This window comes from Larus michahellis, chromosome 1, assembly GCF_964199755.1.
Source record: "Larus michahellis chromosome 1, bLarMic1.1, whole genome shotgun sequence".
In the NCBI taxonomy this organism is placed as follows: domain Eukaryota; kingdom Metazoa; phylum Chordata; class Aves; order Charadriiformes; family Laridae; genus Larus; species Larus michahellis.
The window spans coordinates 217,358,934-217,376,851 of NC_133896.1; the positions used below are offsets into that span (position 1 = coordinate 217,358,934).

General features: G+C 47.1%; 1 protein-coding gene across 3 annotated transcripts in view; it reads right to left on the reverse strand.

Moving 5' to 3' along the window:
- Positions 1–573: 573 nt before the first annotated feature.
- The window catches only part of INTS4 (integrator complex subunit 4), a 40,870-nt gene continuing 23,525 nt past the window's right edge, over positions 574–17,918 (reverse strand). For 2 of the 3 annotated variants that reach the window (XM_074572336.1, XM_074572337.1), the window contains exons 16-23: positions 13,765–13,858; positions 11,518–11,598; positions 8,993–9,123; positions 8,352–8,411; positions 6,498–6,657; positions 6,035–6,178; positions 5,197–5,317; positions 574–2,209 (exon numbers count right to left, since the gene is read on the reverse strand). In XM_074572336.1, the coding sequence (XP_074428437.1) occupies positions 2,016–2,209; positions 5,197–5,317; positions 6,035–6,178; positions 6,498–6,657; positions 8,352–8,411; positions 8,993–9,123; positions 11,518–11,598; positions 13,765–13,858 (985 nt within the window). In that variant the 3' untranslated portion in view covers positions 574–2,015. The remainder of the gene's footprint in view (positions 2,210–5,196; positions 5,318–6,034; positions 6,179–6,497; positions 6,658–8,351; positions 8,412–8,992; positions 9,124–11,517; positions 11,599–13,764; positions 13,859–17,918) is intronic. The other variant, XR_012585206.1, reaches the window with a different exon arrangement.

Sequence of the window (17,918 nt, forward strand, 5' to 3'; positions counted from 1 at the left end):
AGGGGAGGTTTGGATTGGATATTAGGAAAAATTTATACACTGAAAGGGTTATTAAACATTGGAAGAGGCTGCCCAGGGCAGTGGTGGAAGTGCCATCCCTGGAGGTATTTAAAATCCGGGCAGACGTGGTGCTGAGGGACATGGGTTAGTGGTGGTTTGGGCAGTGTTGGGTTGATGGTTGGACTCGATGATCTGACAGGTCCCTTCCAACCCAGACGATTCCATGATTCTATACATCAAGCCCTGTCCACTGGGAATTGAACTGAGGGTGCCAACGAGAAATGGGCCGGTAACAACTTGGCTGTGACATGTGCAGGAGGCTGTCAAAGCAGCGCCCTAAAGCTGAGATCCCCAAAACCAGTTTGTAAGCGCAGCAGCACTAAGAAAGGATATTTAATTCAAGAACACCTCAAGCAGCTTCAGTAGTTTTATCGTTACGAGCCTTCGGACCACAACATGTCAGTGCTAAAAAATTAACTCAAAATCACAAAAAACTTACAATAATCTCTTATTAGCCCAGGACCAAGCCTGCATGAATGTTCACTCATATAATAAAGAGGGAACAGATTAGCATGAGTTTTCCAATTTTATTGTAGGAAAGCACACAAAGGGTTATTATTTACACTGATCTCTGTACAATTGGAAAGTATTTCTTCACTGCTTTTGTTTACTTGCTAAAAATGCACCTTTTTTTTTTTTTTAAAAAACAATTGATTTATGAACATAAGTAACATTTCGCAGCTGCACCATAAAGTTTCACACAGTAAGCGCTCCTACAAAATCCTACCAAAGGATCAGCTGCAAGTCACAGGAGGTTCCTCAGTCCGCTGAAGCCTCGCACACGGGAGCGATGCGCAGACGCGCATCCCACAGGAATGCCAGAAGGGCCACGTTTTTAGTGAGTTCTTGTCCCTCCTCCTCCCAGCTCACCTCCTTCGGGGAACACCGACAAGCTGCCCGCCTGCTGCTTAACTGGGAGCCTGTCTGGCTACTGCAGAAAGACTCCGGCTGCCAAAACTGCTGCTGAATGGGAAAACTGCGCGGATTTTTCTCATCTCGGTAAGAGCGGGTCAGGCCAAGATCACCACGTGGAAACAGATCCTGTAAAACTCTGTGGGATGGGGTTAGTAAATTTTCAACCCATGGTATTTAACCGCATTTTTCCTAAAGGCATACGAAGGCACAAGACACTTGGATTACAATTCAGAGATGTTTGACTCCATTTTATGTAAACAAACAAAAGTCAAGTTTTGTTGCTCTAACTCAATTAAACTCCATGTCCTGCTAATTGGAGCGCTGCTGCTTGCACCAACAGGTTCCTCCTCCCCCCTCACCGCAACCTGCGCCCTCCCCAAAACTGCACCAGCTTCAGTGCAGCTGTACGGGGTGTAAAACGGCTCGGGATTTACCCTACGGCAACTGGCAATTCCACTTTGAGGTGCAGCTCCTACACAAGAACAATAGCACTTCAGAATATATATGTATTTTTTTAAAACTAAGAATTTAGGTACCAATGCGCAAATACAAGTTTTAGACATTAAAAAAAAAAAACACAACTAAAAAAAACCCACACAAACCCCCCAAACTCCTTAACTTCATTGCAGAGTACTGTAAAAATAACATTGATTTCTGTGCCTAAGCATTTACACAGTAAATACCTTTGTAAATACAGAGCAGAAAACCTAGAGGGCTTGAAGAGAAGCTTTGGATAAGTGAAAACTGAAGATATGGCCCAATGAAACACCCCTGGAATGCCGGCTGAGAACTGTCTCGATTTTGTTGAGCCAATATAGAAACACCCGCATTTTCTTGAAACTGTCCTCAACAAGCTGAACGACTCCCGTAGTGGTTCAGCTGCTTCTCAACACAGGAGACCAATCGTTCTTCAGCAGCTTTATTTTATGGTTGACTTTTTTTTTTTTTTTTTACCCAAGTAGAAAACTGTTTTGGTTTGGTTCACTGTCGTTCCACGTAATCCAACAATCCCATAAATGTATTTATTTTAGCGACAGCCTTCACCGCCTGGCAGGTTTGGGCATTATGTACACTTTGACAGGTTTGCTGAAGGGTATGGTCCCCTCTATGCCGTTTTCAGATTGCGGGAGAGCCTCCAAGCTCTCGCTCCAGCTGGATTTAGGAATTTTAGCGGATGCCTTGCTCCTGTTGGAATTGTAGGCCAGCAGCAACCGCACTTCGATCTGACATGGCTCTGCAGAGGAAAAAAAGACGACAAGAACCCAAACATGACTCTCATCACACAGCGAACAACCGATACTGTACGAAACTTTCTCTCGCGTGTGCTGGGGAAAGTACAGAGCCCTTCTGGGCCGACCAGAATCCAGTCCGGTGTTCGAAAATACAACTTTGTTGTTATATTCAGCACAGCAGAACTAAGCACCAGTTTAGATCCATCCCCTCTCTGTAATAGCTGAAAAAAAGAATCTCACTAACAAAGAGCAACTTTCAACAGTAACCGTTAACAGTTATCCCAACACAATAATAATAAAATCATAAAAGACCACAAAAAGAGGACCTGCTACCTACATTTTTATGGCAGGATCAAGTAAATCCAGATGATTTAACCCAGGCTGGACGGGGCTCTGAGCAACCTGGGCTGCTGGGAGGTGTCCCTGCCCAGGGCAGGGGGGTGGAACCAGATGATCTTTAAAGTCCCTTCCAACCCCAACCACTCTGCGATTCTGTGATGTCTGAAAAGACTCCCAGCAGAGGAGATGACTTGAAGATTCTCTTCTGTTGGAGGTTTTTTATGCTGCACGACAGCCTGTTCCCCTCTTTTACCATCTCACCGGCTAGGCAGATATTCCTGATACTGTCCATAAGATGATTTCACTTTGTTCTTCTCCCAGGGGTCATAATGAAAAGAGGCTTTCACAGCCAGTGTGACTCGGAGCAGCATGCTGGACCACAGCCCCATCAAAATGTTCCTTTCTAAACTGAAAAACATGATCCCTTTAGCTTTTCTGTATGGGCTTGTACTGGTTTTGGCTTGAGATAAAGTTAATTTTCCTTCATAGTCGCTCGCGTGGTGCTAAGTTTCGGATTTGTGATTAAAACAGTGTTGGTAACACAGTGTTGACCAGTGCAATAGCCAGGAGTTCCCTCGCTTTTACCCTCCTGATTCTCTTCCCCGTCCCACCGGGGGGAGAGCGAGCGTGCACCAGGTGGTGTGTGGGGCTGAACTGGATCCCAGGTTCAAACCAAAACCAGGGCCACGTCACCGAAACCTAAATGAAACCTACTGAAACCCACATCATTTTAAGCTGCAATGCCCAGAACAGCAGCGGTCCCCCAGCTGGGACATCATCCCCCCCAGAGAGAACACGTGAAATAACCCTTCTCCCCACACTTAGCCCAGGGTCCCCGAGATTCACCTTTTCGCCACATTGTCACCTCTTACTTGCAGCTTGTAGTCACCGCTATCGCTTCTGCTACCCCTGCCAGTTAATCCGGGCTTTGGGCATTCTGCTTCCTAAGCACACACTTGTTACTGGCCTTCAATGATTTCACTTGTCTTGAACTCCGGCACTTTCTCCGTTTTGAATTCTGACCTCAGCCCCCGAACCCCTCCCAGCTTGGTTTCCTCGCCACATTTTATACACCCAAGTGCCAACGTCAAAGTTAATCGTTAAAATAATGGCAGGGGAGAGACCAGAACGGAATCATTTGGGGCCCTACTTAAAACGCCCTTCGAATGAGTGCTGCAGAAGCAGAAATAAGGATTTGATTCAGCTCCCTCTGGTACGGGATGAACCTTTAAATCCAGACACTCCCAGTCGTAGAAACAATACCATTTTTAACTCTCCAAAACAAAAAGAAAGATCGCAGGATGAACGAGCATACCATGGAAGCCCTGTATAAAAAGTACATGAGAGAACATGGCACTAAACAAAACTTTGTTGGTTAAGAAAAAAAAATAAGTCACCAAATCCTATTAATAACTGCTCAGAAAAACAAAAACACCCCGCGTTTCAAGAAATGTGAAGGGATTAAAAGAAAACAGGACAAAGGGAGCTGCGAACAAATGCTCTCCGCTTTTGTTGTTTGAAGTCCACAAGCCAATTACCGAAGCACTTCCATGGGGAAGCACCGATGCCGACTGCGACTGAACGTGAATGCTGGAGTCGCGTATTTCATCAGAGCTAAAGGATGTTTTTTTAGGGCATTAAAAGGGTGAAAGTTTAATCAGCAGTGAAATTATACCCTTGAGTACACACCGTTCCAAAGGTTCTCTGCCCTCCTCAAATACCTGTCAGATGTGAAACAATGAATTACAATGAGTCAGTTTACCATGACTCCTTGCCTTTAAAAAGGATGCAGACCTGACGCCTACAACCGATCTTGCTCCGCACTGAAACGGGTGAGCTCACCTTCAACATGGGCTCCCCTGTAAAGGCTCCCAGCGCCGGAAGACTGCACTCACAGCCCCCATGAATCACGGAATGGTTTGGGTTGGAAGGGACCTTAAAGATCATCCAGTTCCAACCCCCTGCCCTGGGCAGGGACACCTCCCACCAGACCAGGTTGCTCCAAGCCCCGGCCAACCTGGCCTTGAACCCCTCCAGGGATGGGGCAGCCACAGCTTCTCTGGGCAACCTGGGCCAGGGGCTCACCACCCTCACAGTCAAGAATTTCTTCCTGAGATCTCATCTCAATCTCCCCTCTTCCATTTGAGGAGTTTGAGCCATTCTGAAGCCATTTCCCCTTGTCCTATCACTACATGCCCTTGTAAAAAGTCCCTCTCCAGCTTCCCTGCAGCACCTTCAGGGACTGGAAGGGGCTCTAAGGTCTCCCCGGAGCCTTCTCTTCTCCAGGCTCAACACCCCCAACTCTCTCAGCCTGTCTTCATAGGAGATGAGTGGTTGGACTCGATGATCTTAGTGGTCCCTTCCAACCAAGACGATTCTATGCACCTTCCCTCCCATGACAGCAGCCCCTCGAGTCACCTACGGAGCAGTACTGCCCCATCCACTGGGAGATGTAACTGCTCAAAGGCTGCGAGAATCTGATCAACGCGAAGGGCAGCACCAACAACAGCTGTAGACTCCAGGATCCCCAAAGCCCCCAAGATTGTGGGGGGTACATCCAACGTGCAGGAGACTTGGATCAAGCAAGACACACTCCTATCACAGAAACGTGCGGCGACACAATCACATGAACTTGTATCATTAACGTTACCTGTCCAGGCTGTGTGCGAGAGGTAGACCTGAGTTATCAGCCTGTGCCTTCCAGGACCAGGATTTCGGAAGTCAGCTGGTTTAGGATGGATTATCTGTGCTTGTCCATCTGGATACAATACCTATAGGGGGAGAAAAAAAAAAGGAAACCACTAAATGACAGCTGGGGATTTGCAGAGCGTGCGTTATTTTGGTTTTTGCTGTTTGTGTTCAGGAAGGTGTGCTTTATCTGGGAGCCAGGAGCCCAGCTGCCCTAGATTTAACAGCCACACACTGGCCATTCAGACCCACAGCGGAGGGGGGAAAACGTACACCAACATCAGCTTCTTCCTCTGCAGTGTAAGCACAGAGGGTTTCATTTCTTTGTTATGCAGTCAATGTGCATGTTTCACTTGGCATCATACCACACCTACCTCCTCAGCCGCGTTTCAAACTAGCGATTCGGCAGCAGGAAGAAAGTTCAGCTGTAAAGAGGAAGAGCCGAGAGCCCGCACATTCCTGTACCGTTCAGAACAGCTTCTTTTCCTCCTCCTTCTCCCACTGCACAAGTTCACCAGCGCGTATTTGTGCTCACGGCCGTAACGTGCCCAGCGCACGTGAAAGCACAGAATGGCATCAGAGCGCTCAAAGCAAACTCTCAGGAACTGCAGGCAAGTCAACTCAGCGCGCTACGGACAATGCTGGACAAGCCAGTTTCAGAACATGTGTTCAAAACGCAGAAATCCAACACCGTGACTACTGAAGCGTACAATTATCTGCAGTTTAGAAGCGCTGACTTCCTTACACCAACTCCCCGTCAGACGCAATCTTGTTTGCATTTATGACAAGCCACTGCTCACCTGAACTTTAACGGTTCCTTGGGGATCCTGCACGTGTTCCAGCGTTGCGTCAACATCCAGCGCGACTACCAACCCCGACGTGAACCTCAGAGGATTGTCAGATTCACCGGTAGGTTCAATGATATTGGCAGTAGCTCTATGGAGCTAGTGGGGGCAAAGCGGTTGGCAAAAATAAGGCGGGGAGAAGAGGAAGAAAGAAAAAAAGTCCATCATTACTGTTCTTAACGGAGCAATCGTGCACGAACTTTGGATGCTTTTAGATACTGCCAGGAATTACTAAGTTCTTTGTATTTTTAACAGTAGTCCCGAGGATGCCAGGCAAGAAGAAGAAAGCCTTTGAAGGAATAACACTTGGAACTGACCAAAAACCTGAATCCTAAAAGCTTCGCGGTATATTAGGAACTAAGCAGACGCTGGGACAGCCTGCGGGGATATTGCGTTTAATTCTCTGTGTTAAACTGACCTGCTCTGGGAGAGGAAGGTGGAGGAAGGTACTTTGTCGCAGCGTTGTCTGAAGAATCTTGACCACTTCCGAAGGCTTAGATGTCACGAGTCTGGGCATTAAGTCCAGCAATTTATCTACAAAACTGCCTTGCATATGTGGGAGCTCAGAGATGAAGCACCTGTGTTAGGAATAAATGAAAAAAATCAAATGCTTTTTTCAATGTTTTCAACAGCATTGTTATTTTCCGCCGAGCTACTTAATCCTCACGTGTAGTTATAATGACAGAATTAGATACGTAGATTTCTCTTCCCATGCGTGTCTCATACATAAGATAAAGATTATTTTGGCTAGTGATGTTGGGACCATACCTTGTGCTCAAACTGACCACATCGTGGGGTAAGCAGATCTCAATTTTGATGTCCTTCATCCATACAGAGCCTAGCAGGCAAAGGAATCTGGATTCCCGAAGAAGGGAGCTGGAAATGCTGAGGTGCCCATCAACACCACGTTAATGAGAAGCGGATACTGTAGGGGTTTGTCCGCTCACATTACCCGTGCGGCTGTAATGCCATTTAGATAGTAAGAGTGCTAATTAAATGAGACTATGGGCAATTCCAGTACTCTGCACTCAATCTTGATGTCCCAACAAAGAAACAGTTGGGTGAAAGAGCCAATCCTGCTCGAGTTGCCTTGCAAACTTCCGAAATTGGTACTTCTCAGGGATGACGTGCATATGCCGAATTCTTCATGCTGTGCACCTGACTGACTAAATAGCTGACTCATCACAGGACCTAACATACCCGCGCACCCAACACGCGAGTTGTCTGACCTGCTGCTGCAGCAAAGTTTCCAGGATGGTTTTCCTCTAACGATATTTATGAGATGATTAATTATTGCACCCAGGAAGTGAAATTTTAATAGTAAACTACAATCAGTGGAGGGGGGGGGGGGGAAGAAGCGAGTTCTAGAGGTCAAGAACAAAGAATAGAATCCCTTCTATAGTTTGGGACAAAAGCCTCTCACAAGAAGAACATTTGATATTTCTTATTTTTTATACAGGAGTAAAATCAGGCTACTACTTTTGTGGAATTCCTCACTGCCTGTAGGAGTCACCTTCCTGAAAACAGTGACGAGTTTTGCTGCTCCCCAGACTTGGTGCAAGGAAAAGACACGAAGCAAAGGAAGGGCTGGATTCACTAGCTACCAAACGAGCTAAGCATTAGGGAATGGGTAGATTTGGTTCCCCCATCACTTAACCAGCCCCAACCACCAAGCACATGGACCACGAATAAATGGGACTTTAATCAGAACTAGAGACGGAATTCTGCTCAGCCAACTCTGGATACCTATGTCACTGGGCAAGCTGCCCAATTCCCTTCTGAGCATCCTTAATCTGACCTATTTTAGACATCCAGATTTGGACAAAATAAAAGAAGGACCTCTCCGGTGAGAGGAGAGCTGGGCACGTGCTTCATAAGCTGTGGTCTACAAAGCAAACGTCAACACCTGGGCGAGATCACTCCCACCTTGAGTGTGTAGACAGTTCACTCACTCTCCCATTTAAAATTTAGAAGTCGGGATGAGGAAAGGAGAAATTCCTTTTTTGTTATACTCCCCGGGAATGCTCCTCCGTTGATCCCACATTTAGAAGGGAATTTACTTCTTGCTCTATCATTATCTCATGACAGCAGGCCCCTGCGTAGGACAGCAACAGGGGAAGGGAGATGGGAAGAAGTGAAGAACAAATGGAATATTCCCTGATGAAAACAGTGGGGAGACCTTGATAGAATCATAGAATAGTTTGGACTGGAAGGGCCCTTTAAAGGTCATCTAGGCGTTCTAACAAAGGGAAGAAGCCATGGAGTTTCTCACCTCTGAAAGGAATCCACTTCTTGTAGGAACTTTTCACACATCCCAAAAAGGGGTTCCACTCTGGAATGAAGATGACATTCCTTGTTTTAGTGTTAAATAAAGAAAACTGGTTCTATGGCTATAAGCATTTAGGTGTTTTGGAATCCAGTTCAAGCTCCTAAAAACCACAAGATCTTACAATTTTGAGGCCAGAAAGGCTGAGTCGCACAAACACTAGTTGCGGTTCAGTCAAAAAGACAATTCTTTTCTGATGCTAAAACCTCAGTAACTAATACTTAATGAAACAAACACAATTAATGCATTGACACACAACTTTTCCTCGTTAAATAGGTCCCAAATCTCAACTCTAAGACACACTCTTCTGACGTTTTTAACCTATTTACATGTTCATAGCTGAGAGAACTCAACCCCCTAAACACGTCTTCCCAATAATTTTGTCATCTAATTGATTACCGTGCCACACTACAGCTACACCGAAGGCAAAAGAAGGCTCTTCACACTGAAGTAGTTTCGCAAATCATTATTGGCACGCCATGAAGTTTGATGCGTCTAATTTATCCTTGCTGGTTTTTTTAAACAAAGCCTGAGGGAACCAAGATACAGCGAACGCTAAGAAGGTCCTTTCACCAGGTCATCCTTACCCCCTAGTGGTCCGCGCAGTCACTATGAGCTGTAACGCCTTCGCCTGCAGTCTCATGTGGTGGATAATGACCACTTGTCTACTTTCCACGCCGCTGTACATGAACTCCATCTTATACGTTTCTTCCAAGATCTGTCAGACAAACACCACAGCGGTGAAAAAAACCCATCAGACTCTGCTAAAAACTCTTGCACAAGCACGATCACAGAGATTCTGGTATTTTTCCTCATACCAAGGATCACATTAATCCACGAGTCTCGTTCTTCTGGTGAAATTCTTCACAGTATAAAGTGGCACTTAATACTAAAAGGTTATCTTGGCTATATTAAAGAAACAATTCATGACACTTGGCCTGAAATCAAGCACTCCCTGCATTGCCAGTCTATCTTTTGACATTGCATTTTAAATTTCCAGGGGTAGAGCACTCGTCGACTGCCGCTGGCTACTCCGGAATACGAGACGTGAGCAGCACGACAGAGCAAGCCGAGTGGTCCTGCTCAGGTTTACATTTTGGAAGCTGATATGGGAACTATCACAAGATAAATACCGTGTATCTAAAATAACCCGGAATGGTAAAAAGCTTAGACAAGACATTGCGCAGTTTTACCCATCGTACTTTATCTGTCAAATAGACGGGCTTAAGTAGACAAGAGAAGTGCTCAAACTAACGCAGCTGAGCTCAGTGTGACTGTATAGAAGCCGAGAACTTGCAAGTTATCTAATAGGAAATATTCCCTCCCCTTGCGTTGACGGGAAGTGATCTACATGCACAATCACAACAGATAAAACTTCCCGGGGGATTCACACACTACTGAGAAGGGCAGCCGAGACAGACAGTTCAATTACAGAAGATTTAAAAAGCTGATAGGTTTTTGTTTCTACTCATCCCTGGGGACAGCTGTCAACAGCAGAGAAGGTTTCGATGCACAGCAGGACCTGCCTCTTATTACACCTTCATTAACTGAAGACTCAAAATGTCAGCGTAGTTTCCCAGCAGATCCATGAACTTGCTTTTACTCTGGATTTGTTTCTGGATTATTTAATAGCTTGCTTTCTCCTCTACCTTTGCTTAGGGCTTCGCTTCAGTTTTTCCAGGATCAGATCACTTCTACGTCACAGCATCAGAGTAACTCAGACTGGGTGGGACCTCTGGAGGTCATCTAGCCTTGTCCCATCCTCACAGCAGGTCTAATTACTTACTCAGGGCCACATCAAATTGTGAACACTTCCAAGGACGGAGACTCCCCTCACCTCTCTGGGCAACCTGTTACAGTATTTAACCACCCTTATGGTAGATTTCCCCCCACTTTGTATCTAATCAGAATTTCTCATCTTCCAATTTGTGTCCGTTGCCTCTTGCCCAGAGCAGTCTGGCTCTGCCGCATCTACATCCTATGATGAGGCAGTGGCAGACAGCAATAAATCCACCCTTCTCTTCTCCAGGCTGGACACGGCCCGTTCCCTCACCTCCTCCTTGCAGGGAATGTGCTCCAGCCTTCCACCACTTTTGGTCCTTTGCTGAACTTACCCCAGTTTGTCAGCATCTTCCTTCTACTGCGGAGCCCAAAACACAACACAGCTCTCCAGATGGGACCTCCCCAGAGGTGAATAGAGGGCAAGGATCACTTCCCCAGACCTGCTGGCTACGCTCTTGCTTTCTTAGCCCAGGATGCAGTTGGCCTTCTCTTTACTGCCTCACGTTCAACGTATTGTCCCATGCAGAACATCACAAGGCTCCTGTCACCCTAATTCCGCAGCCTGTCCACGCCAGCCTTAGCAGCCGTGCCCTCCAGCATGCCAACCGGCTCCCCAGTTTGGAGGAGCCTTATCACCCACTTACTCAGCCAGAATCACAGAACGTGTTGGGTTGGAAGGAACCTCTAAAAGGTCACCTAGTCCAACCCCCCCTGTAGTAAGCAGGGACGTCTTCAACTAGATCAGATTGCTCAGAGCCTCATCAAGCCTGGCCTTGTTTGGAATCCTGCCAGTTTGGTGAATTCCTTGTTTGGAATCCTGCCAGTTTGGTGAAAAGGAAACAATAGGAGACTGCATCAAAGGCTTTGCTAAAGCAAAAGCCCTCCCCCTCCACCGCCCTCCCCTCGTTCACAGCACCAGTCCCCTCATCATAGAGAGCAATGATATTGGTCAGGCACAATTTGCCCTCGGGAAATGCATTTTTGGCTGTTCCCATCACCTCCTTGACCTTCACTTGTTTAGAAATGGCTTTTAAAAGGAGCTGCTCCATAACCTTCCCCAGGAGCGAGGTGAGGCCAAGCACCCCACAGTTTTCTGGGTCTTCCTTCTTGCTCTTCTGGAAGTCTCTTGCCTTTTTACAGTTGTCACGAACCTCCACCACTCGCCTCCCGTCTTTTGAAGATGAGAGAGATTACTCCACTTTGGGGAACTAAGATTTACTCGGACAGACTACGGCAGTGAAAGGTCAGAAGCGTGTTATTGTTGCATGGCCAAGGGAGGGCTCGTATCCGAGGACTTGCCTCCAGGCAGACCCAGCTGCTTCCACCTCACCTGTTTTGCTGCAGCAGATGCTAACGCGTTCTGTTTCAGGTACAGAGGAGCTGCCACGTTCCACAGCTTCTCCTGCAAGGCCTACAGAAGGAAACCATGGAATCATGATAAATAACCAGTTCAGTCTAAAAGTCTAAACATTATAACCCTGCGCTAGATGGGCTTGGGAGCAGGGAAGATACCGTGCCCGTCGGCTGTACACCAACAGGCTGGCTGAAAAAACAGGCCAAAGGAGTCTTTTGTGCTTTTAAATACAACACGGGGAACCATGGCCTCCAAAAGATGTATTGTTGTATAAATGCACAGAGATACCTATACAACTATAAATATAAAATAAGACTTGAGAAAAATACTAACAAAACTATGAATTAGAGACTGAGACAAACGTTGTACTTTTGAAGGAGAACTTTATGCAGAATGCAGTCGCTTATTAGAAACACAGTAGCCCACTGTGCTATCACCTGCCTGAGGCCAAGATCAGGCCAACCTTCAACTGCAGGCAAGAAGTGGAAACAATAACAACTGTCCCCAGAAACACACCTACGCAGGCATATTTCTGAACGTTCCCGTTGATAGTCTCCTCCCCACCAAAGATTCCCCGAGTTCCTAAGGACACTGAGTGTAAAAATCACCTACTGATACTTGTATTTAAAAAAAACCAACCAAGCAAACAACACCCAAGCACACCCTGTTTGCTTTTGGACGTATGTTACAAAAAATTAAGAAAGCTTGACTAGCTGATTTATATCACCGCCTCCTTTTTGAAGCTGTCTGCCCTTAGATACAGCGACACACAGGCTGGCTGTAGCCACAGCTCGAGAACATACGGGCTATATCCTTCACGTAGGCTGGCCCAGAATCCCGGCTAACTACCCCTAAAAATCACGGGGTATGTAGAGCCTTTAAAGGTCTGGAACCTTTTGACCCCCAAGAGGCTGGGAAATGAAGATACTTTTTCCCCCCTCCAGCAGCTTCTTTCTGTTGGGGAAAGAAGCAATCGGAACGAAATCTACTGCAAAGGGCTGCTCTGACCCTTGGGTTCTCTCTGCCATATCAGAGCTTCGAATGGTGCGATATTACGAGTTACTTTTCATTTCAGCCGCACTAGTGGCTCCTCCACATCACTGATGTCCTGTCTGTTCTACAGCTCAAGCCAGGCATGGCTGGTGTCGTGTTTATCTCCTCCTTCCAAACCGAGCGCTCCTCTTTCCCAGATACACAAACCATTGTTCTCTCAGCTAACAGACACCGCTTCCTCCAGCCAAACCCCGGAGAAGGGCAACAAAGCCACCTCCACATGCTGGTCCTCTGCCTGGATAGCACATTTCACTCTGGAAACAGTTTTGGATTTAGCTAGGAACGTCCTGAACTGTAACACCGCTCACCTAAAATGCCTTCTTCGGGTGATAAATGTAATTCCAAAGATTTGAGGGTTGACAAGAGATATGCCAACTGGCAGTTCGGCAATTAGCAAAGAAGCTGAAATTCCTTCTTGGTTTTACATAACAAAGCTTCTATTAAGTCCCTTCTGGAAACTTGTTTGTTGCTTGCTTTAGTTCTTGCTTTACACGTGTATAAATTACATCCAAACACCTAAAGAACGCCAGGAGACTAACTGAAGCACCAGCTGATAGCTTGAGAAGCGAAGCAAGAAATGAGCTGCTGTCTGCAGCAAAGCAGCTGCCTTCGCAAAGGGTTGCTGCCCTGGTGTCAAAGCAACCACTTCATCCGCTAACGCCAAACAGACAGATCACTGCGGCACTGTAAAAGAAAGCGCGACTGATGTTTTGCTCAATCAAGCCTAAAGAATTCCTTTGGCACTGGTGCCCAAAGAGCTGTCTACAAAAGACTGTCTATAAAAACTCCACCTATAGCAGCAGTTTAGCAAAAAGCACTTCGGGTGGCCACTGGCAAAGAAAGGTTACTCTTGTAACCCAAAAGGCTACAGAGTAGTTGCCTCCATCCTGGTTTCGGTCAGAAAATAAACTCTGCATTGGCAAAAAGCACATGAACCAACACAAGCCGTAGGTACGACGGCAGAGATCTGCACCGCCGTACTCACCGGCAAAGCTACCGCATTAATTATTTGCGACAGAAGGGATGCAGGAATATCAGAAATCCACGGAACCCGCACTTTCATCACACGTCAGTTTTCAGCACAAACAGCAAAACGTGCAAGCGCGCCGCTAAGACGGACTGGGGCCATTTTTGAAGAGCAGCCCCAAAAAACCCCAGATGAAGTCAAACCTTGATGAGGAGCAGCTGACACTGAAGGTACGTTGCAGTGAAATCTGCCATCCCTGCCAGTTCTGACTGCAGTTCTCCAAGCCTCTGAAGGTCACTGAAGCATGTGGAAAAAAAAGGAAAAAAAAAACCCATTGAGACAGCAAGTTAATCTAAACACACTCAGAACGCAGCAACGGCAACGACGAAGCCAGCTATTTCTGCGCCTTGCTTTTTCTTATCCTCAGAAGGAACACCAGAAACAGCGGGAAAAGACGCACTACGGAAGAGTTTGTACCTTGGGACTCGGCATCTCCTTTCCTCCTGGAGGCTGACAGGAGCGGAGCAGTGGAAGCCGTAGGTCTGTCAACCCACGTTAGTCTGCAGCCCTGTGGGACCCACGCGGCGTCGCAGTCCCAGATTTAACTTAAAACACTCCGGCCTTTTCACAGCAGCTAACGACCCATTTGTGTTACACTGCTGGGACATCCAACTATTCGCGTTGGCTGGGAAAGGTTGTTGGGAACACGCCGGGCTCACACAACCAAGCGTATTTGAAATCTAGCTGCCTTTTTAAAACGAGCTGAAATCTGAGGTACTGACATTTGTCCAAGCAGCTGTTGCGCGTTGTCCGCTGTAAGTATTTCTTGTAAATTGTACAGCTATAGAAGTAGCTTTTAACTTCACATAAAAAAAAACCAAAACAAAACACCAAAACCCAAACCAGACAGTTAATGGATCCCAAAAAGGCTTTAGTTCTCTACTCTTAGACATGTTTTAAGATCAAAAGTGTCTATTAAGAAAACAAAACTCATTTTTTGTTACGGAACTGAAAATAGGTTATATGATGTGGATTCAACATGTCTCTGTTCTTCTCTGTATTTTGCTTTGATCCGAAGCGTCCTAAAATCATCACTCTACTTCCGTGTTTCCTACGGTATTATTAAAAAGAATACTTTTTCTTCAGATGACCCCTTCCTTTTGTTCATTTTAGATGTATCTTTGTATTTACAACGCAATTCTGGAACTTTGGTTTTGCCAAACCTGAGTGCTCCCACATTCCAAAAAAAAAAAAAAAAAAAAAAAAAAAGAAAAAAATCCATGAGATTATCTGTATAATTCGCAGTCAAAGAAAATCTCTCGGAAGCAGAGAGGCCGTGCCTTCCTTCAATGCCACAGCAGAGCCAGACTGAGCCCTAAATAGCGACTCCATTTCATCTTTTCCCAGAGAGAAAAGACCGGACTCCTGGATGCTTCACTCCCATGTCGTACTCAACGCATGACAACACACTAACGGGGAAGACGATCGTAGAATCATCATAGAATCATAGAATTGCTGAGGTTGGAAGGGACCTTTAAGATCATCAAGTCCCACCTTTAACCTACCCTGACAAAAGCCACTTCTAAACCATGTCCCTCAGTGCCCCATCTACCCTTTTTTTAAACACCTCCAGAGATGGTGAATCCACCACCGCCCTGGGCAGCCTATTCCAATGTTTAATAACCCTTTCAGTGAAAAAATGTTTCCTAATATCCAATCTAAACCTCCCCTGACTTAACTTGAACCCGTTTCCCCTCGTCCTATCACTTGTCACCAGGGAGAAGAGGTCAGCCCCCACCTCTCTACAACCTCCTTTCAGGTAGTTGTAGAGGGTGATAAGGTCTCCCCTCAGCCTCCTCTTCTCCAGGCTAAACAACCCCAGCTCCCTCAGTCATTCTTCATAAGGTTTGTCCTCCAGACCCCTCACCAGCTTTGTAGCCCTTCTCTGGACACGCTCCAACACCTCAATGTCCCTCTTGTAGCGAGGGGCCCAAAACTGAAGGCAGTACTCGAGGTGGGGCCTCACCAGTGCCGAGTACAGGGGGATGATCACTTCCCTAGTCCGGCTCACCACACTATTCCTGATACAGGCCAGGATGCTGTTGGCCTTCTTGGCCACCTGGGCACACTGCTGGCTCATATTCAGCCGGCTGTCCACCAACACCCCCAGGTCTTTTTCTGCCGGGCAGCTTTCCAGCCGCACTGCCCCAAGCGTGTAGCGCTGCATGGGGTTGTTGTGACCCAAGTGCAGGACCCGTCACTTGGCCTTGTTGAACCTCATACCATTGGCCTCAGCCCATCGGTCCAGCCTGTCCAGATCCCTCTGCAGAGCCAACCTACCCTCAAGCAGATCAACACGCCCGCCCAGCTTAGTGTCATCTGCGAACTTACTGAGGGTGCATTCGATCCCTTCATCCAGATCATAAAGATATTAAAGAGAACCGGCCCCAGCACCGAGCCCTGGGGGACACCACTTGTGACTGGACACCAACTGGATTGAACTCCATTTACCACCACTCTCTGGGCACGGCCATCCAGCCAGTTTTTTACCCAGCGAAGAGTACACCTGTCCAGGCCATGAGCAGCCAGTTTCTCCAGGAGAATGCTGTGGGAAACGGTGTCAAAAGCTTTGCAAAAATCCAAGTAGATAACATCCACAGCTTTTCCCTCATCCACTAAGTGGGTCACCTTATCATAGAAGGATATTAGGTTTGATAGGCATGACCTGCCCTTCACAAACCCATGCTGACTGGGCCTGATCACCCTGTTCTCCTGCATGTGCCGTGTAATGGCACTGAGGAGGATCTGTTCCATGACCTTCCCAGGCACCGAGGTCAGACTGACTGGCCTGTAGTTCCCCGGATCCTCCTTCCGGCCCTTCTTGTGGATGGGTGTCACATTTGCTAACCTCCAGTCAGCTGGGACCTCCCCGGTTGTCCAGGACTGCTCATAAATGATGCAAAGTGGCCTGGCGAGCACTTCCGCCAGCTCTTTCAATACCCTTGGGTGGATCCCATCCGGCCCCACAGATTTGTGCACCTCCAGGTGCTGAAGCAGGTCCCTCACCATTTCCCTTTGGATTACAGGGGCTTCATTCTGCTCCCCATCCCTGTCTTCTAGCTCAGGGGTCTGGGTGCTCAGGGAACAACTGGTCCTACTGCTGAAGACTGAGGCAAAGACGGCATTAAGTACCTACATAGCTTCACTACCTCTTTGTAGTCCTCTTGAGTGGCCTGCCCTTCCTTCCAGAGGCCATAGATCCTCTTTTTTTCCCCTAAATTGCAACACTAGCTCCCTGTTTAGCCAGGCCGGTCTTTTTCCCCAACGGCTTGTCTTCTGGCACATGGGGACAGCCTGCTCCTGCGCCTTTAAGACTTCCTTCTTGAAAATCATCCAGGCTTCCTGGGCTCCTTTGCCCTGGAGGACTGCCTCCCAGGGGACTTTGTCAACCAGGCTCCTGAAAAGCCCAAAGTCCGCCCTCCGGAAGTCCAAGGTAGCAGTTCTGCTGACCCCTCTCCTTGCTTCTCGCAGAATCGAAAACTCTATCATTTCATGGTCACTGTTCCCAAGTCCACGATGTCGCCCCTCAGCTAACAGCTAGGCAGATATTCCGTTTCCCAGTCTTCTACGCTTCCCAATTCCACTAATGCTATTTCCTTGCAAATCTTAACCAGATTTCAACATCCCCGCAAGACAAAAAAAAAAAAAAAAAAAAAAAAAACATGCCTGTTGGAGAGATGGAGAAACGAAACCACAAAGACCGATTTGCTAAAAAGCCCGTCTGGCAGAGTCAGCTGCAGAGCCTGGGGGAAGAGCGTCAGGCTTGAGCGTGGTTCGAAATGTACGTCCCCAGCAGACACCAGCTCCACGAGGTCTGCTCTACTTCCCCTGCGGACAGCAATGATGAAGGAGGAGGGAGTGACGTCCCACCGCAGAATCCACTGCTGTGAGCTTCTCCCATCCCTCTCCTCTCAGCAATCAAACCACTGGTGCGGGAAACTCCTGTCCTCTGCAAAATAACCTCCAACGCTTTTGTCTGTTTGTTTGATCTTAATTCCTTCCTTCTCTTAAAGTTGGAAACCAGCAGCTGGTTTGATACGGTTCCTGGGTGGCGATCCCAGCAGGGAAAAAGCCAAGCTAATAATTTCCACGATTCCTACACTCCGAATCGAAAACATTCACAGCCTGTGAGGTTTCCAGACCTTCATCGCGCTGATAAGACTCTGGATGATCTGCCAAGACATTACCTGTTTCAAGCATTTAGTGCATGAAATGCTTTGAGACTACATGATTCTAGGATTCTATGATTTTGGGCTGCACAAAGTAGCTTCAAAACAGCTGCGGACAAACCATACAG